The sequence below is a fragment of the Eptatretus burgeri genome, chromosome 13 (assembly GCF_056783735.1).
Source record: "Eptatretus burgeri isolate ZD-2024b chromosome 13, Ebu_testis_v1, whole genome shotgun sequence".
Classification (NCBI taxonomy): Eukaryota; Metazoa; Chordata; class Myxini; order Myxiniformes; family Myxinidae; genus Eptatretus; species Eptatretus burgeri.
Genome location: NC_140973.1, coordinates 22,170,475 through 22,176,474, shown reverse-complemented (window position 1 = coordinate 22,176,474; position 6,000 = coordinate 22,170,475). Strand labels below are relative to the sequence as shown.

Genomic DNA, 6,000 nt, shown 5'->3' with positions numbered 1-6,000 from the left:
CCCTCATCGTTTATTTCCAACAATTTAAACAAAACATCAAAATCTCTTCACCAGCCCCATGGAACCTCTGCATGGTTCCCACCAGGCATTTCAGTCTTTCCTAAAACAAGCCACTCTTTGTCATACACTTGTTTCAGGTGTGTTTGACGCTCTGCCTGTGATGTCTCCACTATATATTTTTTTAAAATAATCACCCAAATCCACTCGTGCCACTCTTATCCCTTCTGTCAGTCTCTCAATTTGCAATCACTCTCGATATAATTTCCAATCAAAATTTTTACATCCCAATATGGACTGCTTCTTAGGCTCATTGGAAGGGGAGTGAGGGAAGGAATCCCTCATTACCCATTACATGACCCCGCTGCCTTTCCGCCACGGCTCAAAGGGGTCACGTCTCAATTGGGGTTGTGGTCCACCCCCTCCTCTTCTCCAGGGTTCGCGGAAGTCAGGTAAACCCCAATCGGGGGAGTGGCCTCCCCCACTTCTCTCTAACTCCCTGAAGACAGATAAACCCCACTCAGCTAGCCGAATCCCTCGCGTCCTCAGAGAGGTTTGAAGACCAAGTGACACATGACGTTGTCGCTGCTGGTCCCTTCCTGTTCTAAAATGGGTACGGGGAGTATGTGACACATGCCAGTGCCGCTTGCTACTCATCTGCGCTCTACCCCGAAGTTCCTGTGAGACAGAGAGAAATTAAAATCCAATTTCTTAAGCCTGCTCCTGGATGCTGCACCTCTAACTCTGTAAGAACCCATGCGGAGCTGTCCATTATGGTTTCCGTCCCCTGTTTCAAGTTCTGTCCTGGTGGCATTTCTATTTCCCCTTGCACCTCTAACCTATTTCTGACGTCACCACTCATTCCACACTTAGGACTCCCACACACAGCAGGCTCCACACATTCCAAGATTATGTGTTCACATTCCACACATTCAACCTTGCCTGTGTACTGACTAACTGCCTCGTATTCCAGGGTTACATTCTCGACCACCACATGAGTACCCACACACGTTTCGGCCTCGGCAGCACATACCGGTGCTGTAGTCTGGACTGTGGGCTCACAGCATTCATTCACAGGCACTCCACACGCACATTCAGAGGTCACGCATACGTGCACCACATCTGACAGAGTCTCCTCATTAACATAAAATCCAATTCCTACCTTAAGCTCATCGTCCGCACCATGTATGCATGTGCCCACGTACCTGCTTTGTTCCAGAGTCACCTCGGTCACGTCGCCTCTCTCCAGCAGGTTGCTCATCGGTTCGCCACACTCCTCCGGAACTGTCAGCTCCACATGCTGGACCTGCTCAAAATGTATTTCATTCGTTAACAACCCTGTATGCTCCCTCAATGTCTCCATCACCAGGGTTTGCTCTAATTGTTGTTTCATCCGACGAGTGATGCCAATCAAGTCCCGCACCACTAACATTCCTCCCTGTGGTGATGTCACACATCCCACATTATTGTGCTGTCCTACTTCCTGGCTCCATTTTCTTTTCCATTTGAGTCGTTCTTCCTCTCCGAGCCTTTTTAGTTGTTCGTTATCTTTCTGGAGTTTTTCCATCTCCGCGTACTCCAACCTTGCAATCTTGTTTAGTTGGTCAATTTCAAATTCATGTTCTTTTTGTTTCCTATCACACAGTCTCTCTTGTTCTTCATTCTCCAATCTCTTCGTTTCTCTCAATTGATTGATTTGCCTTTCCTGCTTCATTCGTTGTTCTTTCACTATCTCCGCGTACTCCAACCTTGCTCTCTCCTTTAGTTGTTTCAATTCCAAATCGTGTTCACATTTTTCCTTATCCAGCTTTATTTCCCATTCTTTTTCCAAGTTCTCTCTATCCCGGAAGTTACTAATTTGCTCTTCCTCTATTCTTTTGTTCAGTTCGCTCTTCTCTTGTTCCAACTTATGGGTACTCCACTCTACTTTCCTCATTTCTCCCTGTAGTTCCTCGAACTGTCTTGACTTTTCCAACAATTCTTCCTTCCTTTGCTCCAGATATTTCTCTCCTCTTTTTATCTTCTGTTCTAGGCTTTCTCTTATCTGATTGCCTGATCTTACCTCTTCTCTCAGTTGTTTCAATTCCAGATCGTGTTCACATTTTTCCTTTTCCAGCTTTACTTTCCATTCTTTTTCCGAGTTCTTCCTATCCCAGGAGTTACTAATTTGCTCTTCCTCTATTCTTTTGTTCAGTTCACTCTTTTCTTGTAGGGGTACTCCACTCTACTTTCCTCATTTCTCCATGTAGTTCCTCGAACTGTCTTGACTTTTCCAACAATTTGTCCTTGCTTTGCTCCAGATATTTCTCTCCTCTTTTTATCTTCTGTTCTCGGCTTTCTCTTATCCGATTGCCTGATCTTACCTTTTCCTTCAGTTGTTTCAATTACAAATAGTGTTCACATTTTTCCTTTTCCAGCTTTATTTTCCATTCTTTTTCCAAGTTCTTCCTATCCTGGGAGTTAATAATTTGCTCTTCCTCTATTCCTTTGTTCAGTTCGCTCTTCTCATGTTCCAACCTATGGGTACTCCACTCTACTTTCCTCATTTCTCCATGAAGTTCCTCGACTGTGTGGGCTAAGTCATTTTCCAGCCACCAAATTTGTTCCTGTGCATTGGCCAATTGTTGTGATTCCCTGTGCACATAATTTTCCTGAACCTCGTCTGCCTGCCGTAGTGCCTCGTCCAATTTAATTTGTAACTCCTCAATATAATTCTCATCACACTCCACCTGTTCCAAGGTATCCGCCAATCGTGCATGAAGCCCGTTAATGTACGCGTCGTCGTCCTGCTTCATTTGCCATGACGCATGCTGTGACCACGTGGTTTGAACCGGTGGGTGAGAGTGTTTTCTTCGTGCTGTGCGGCCCGTTACGCTGTTCATACTAATCCTCTCCCGCTTCGTGTCGCGCCAAGGTGGAGCCCCGCCGCCATTCTGCAACTCCATTTTTCTTTATAATTTCGAAGTTTTACACCCAATCCGCTCAAAATAAAATCAAACCTAATTTGGAATTTGCGAGTGACGTTTTTTTTTCTTTCCGCGCCTCTCGTAACCAATGCTCGGGGTGTGAACGACACCAGATGTTGTTGAATCGGTGTCCTGCAAATTTATGGAGGTGAAGTTCACATCCTACGCCTGACGACCAGATGTTGAGGTTTCGGAGGTGGAGGGATTCGCACCCTACTCCTGACACCAGATGTTGAAGATTCGACGGCGCTTAACAGCACCGCCGTCTCAGGGGTTATAACGCCGGCTAGTTCGGCACAGGTCTCGGGTCATGCGCCTCAGATCGCGATACCAAAGTACCCCTGTGCCTTACCAGTTGGGGATATAGACCCCGGCTACAGACTAGGTTTGATCAGAGACCGAGCGAAGTCTGCCAGTCCGTTACCCGTTTGGTTTTATATACAAATCGAGCGATTGTTCCTCAGCGCGGCATGAATAAATTAAAGGCGGCAAATTTCATACAACTCAGCCAGATTTATTGGGGACACATCGGGGAACATGACACAAGCAAAGCATTCACGATAACGTTATCATTCATCTATAACCTGCTCTTAACTAGGGAGCTATGGATACGGGTTTCGAAGGGAGCCCGAGCAAAATAAGCCTTAGGCCTGGACAACATGCATACAAGACACGGAGTACTTGGTGGTGCCTCATGGACGAGAGGAAAAGTTTGTGAGGCACGAATGCGGCTCGTGACAAGCCGATGTTGTCGGATTCGAGCACCCAGCTCGAGCACGCAGCGTGGAAAGATGGCGCTCGTACTCCTATCGGCACCGCTTGTGCACGCCGTGTGGCAAGATGGCGACGACGACGTCCTTTTGTCGGCACCGCTCATGCACCAGCTTCGGCACGTCCAGCCCCTGTAAGGTCGACGGCACAAGAGCGAAAGATCCAGTGTGTTCAAGCTGGTTTCTCACAAGTTCCAGTATGCCAATCCAGGCCTGGCCTGTACACCAGACCAGGCCAAATCTAGGTGTTGGGCTCTGCAGGCGGATCAACGGGATGAAAAGACGTTGTCGAGCCGTGCCGGGAGTAAGGACAGTCAGAGGCTCTGTGGTTGGACTCAGGATGAACCTGTGGATCATCTGCAGGCTGGATCCATCGCCGAGGAGGAATAGCCGGCCAAGCCACTCCTCATAACGCAGATCACAGACTCACTAAAGCAGTTCCTCTTGCCTTTTGGGGCGGGCCTTCTCGGACCGCCTCCAGGGACCTGTGATTGGTCTATCATTCCTGATTGCAGCAGCTCTCCGCCAATGGGTTGCCAGCACGTCTTGTTGACTGACTGTCAGGGCGCTGGGTGGGGGCTCGTTAGAAAGGGGGAAGGAAAAAAGTAGGCGCCTCTCGGTACACCACCACTGTATGAATACTGGGTTGCCTGCTACACTTCCCGACACACATGTAACGTCCGATTACCAAACAACCTGGCTAAACATGCATTTAAGGGGGGATCTGGGCTAATCCTATATTTAATAACCCACTAAGGGCCCATTTCCACAACAATATTATCCATATGTCATGACCTTCTCAGCCACCAGATCTGAACCCATTTGAGCATTTATGGGATATTCTGGAATGACACCTGAGACAGTGCTGTCCACCTCCATCAAACAGGTGTGAGTTGATTGATTTTCTCGTGGAAGAATGGTGCCGCATCCCTCCTGCAGAATTCCAGACACTGGTGGACTCTGTGCCATAATGCACACAGGCCACACTGGCCTCATGTGGTGACCCAGCACACTATTAAGTGACACATTGATGTTTCCATTATTTTGTCCACTACCTGTATGTGAAAGGTGATCTTAAATGATCCCCGACCCCATTCCTTAGTGGGTGTAGGGAAGTGTTTTAGCCCCCCACAAAATATTGATTTATTTAAAATGTCAAGAGGAGTAAAAGAGCTTTTGTCAACCGGAAAAATGCCAACAGGATTGGAACAAAAATGACAACTGGCAACGCCGGGTACCCCTGCTGTCCATTATATATTTACTCACCCCTGCACGTTTAGTATAAAGTAATGGTGATGCAACAGCATATTGGATGCATCCACGTCAACCTGCAGTATCATCTGTTTTGCTGATATTATTTCATGCACATTGTAATTGGAATATAATACCTACATGCACCAACCCCTGGTCCTGCCACTGTCAATTTAGCTGAACCCATCTCCACTTATTTTGTCTGTACTCTTCATTTATATCGTAAACATCTCCATGATATCCCCTCGTAATTGCTTCCTTTATAATGTATGAAGTCCCGTCTCCAGCCGCTCCTCAGAGCGAAGTCGAGCTAGGTCTGGAATCAATGTAGTAGTCCTGGGCTGAACTTTCTCTATAGCAGCTATGTCCTTCCCCAGAGGTGGTGATCAAAACTGAACACAATATTCTAGATGTGGCCCTCACTAAATTCCTGCATAGTGTTAACACCACCTCTTTTGATTTATAATTATTGATCCCCCTCTGAATACAACCAAAAACCCTGTTTGCTTTACTTATTGCTACCTGGCACTGTGCTGTCTGCTTACTCCCCTTATCTATTACCACCCCCAGATCCTTCTGTGTAACACATTCCACGACTGCCCCATTGTTTCATACAAGTCCTACATTCATTATTCTTACCGATCCTCAGCACCTTACATTTCTTTATGTTAAAATGCATCTGCCATTTTTTTGCCCAATCTCTGAAAGTATGTACACTTTCCTGAATCTGCTCACTACCCCCTCTGAAATCTATCTTACCTCCAAGCTTAACTCTCAGGTGCATATTATCTAGCACCGGAGCTTTATCTACTTTTAGCTTTCCTCGCTCTTTCTTTACTTCCTCCACACAATATTCTACATGAGGTTTCATCTTTCATCGACACAACCATCCATAATTTCTCCACCCTCCCCCTCTCCCCAAATAGTGGGGCGACTTAGCCCAAATATTCAAAAGAATTGTGCATTTTGTGATACAAACACCAAATTTGGCACAAATGTACATTAATATGTTGCGA

At 46.5% G+C, this 6,000-nt stretch overlaps 1 protein-coding gene across 1 annotated transcript; it reads right to left on the bottom strand.

Annotated features, from left to right (window-relative positions):
- Window positions 1-321: 321 nt before the first annotated feature.
- On the bottom strand, window positions 322-2,942 carry LOC147014052 (uncharacterized). Its single transcript, XM_085851653.1, has 5 exons — window positions 2,507-2,942; window positions 2,288-2,374; window positions 992-2,202; window positions 752-865; window positions 322-675 (listed from the first exon to the last, which is right to left on the bottom strand). Exons 1-5 carry the CDS (start codon window positions 2,940-2,942, stop codon window positions 349-351), a joined length of 2,175 nt encoding a protein of 724 aa, XP_085707779.1. The 3' UTR covers window positions 322-348.
- Window positions 2,943-6,000: the final 3,058 nt, after the last annotated feature.

Bases quoted from the DNA above. Each gene is read 5' to 3' on its own strand.
- LOC147014052 (XM_085851653.1), bottom strand. From the start codon at position 2,942: ATGGAGTTGCAGAATGGCGGCGGGGCTCCACCTTGGCGCGACACGAAG. The intron at 2,375-2,506 runs ATGAGAAGAGCG...TGTAATTGAAAC, and splicing joins GAGTACCCATAGGTTGGAAC to AACTGAAGGAAAAGGTAAGA. The intron at 676-751 runs GTTCTTACAGAG...TCTGTCTCACAG, and splicing joins TAATGGACAGCTCCGCATGG to GAACTTCGGGGTAGAGCGCA.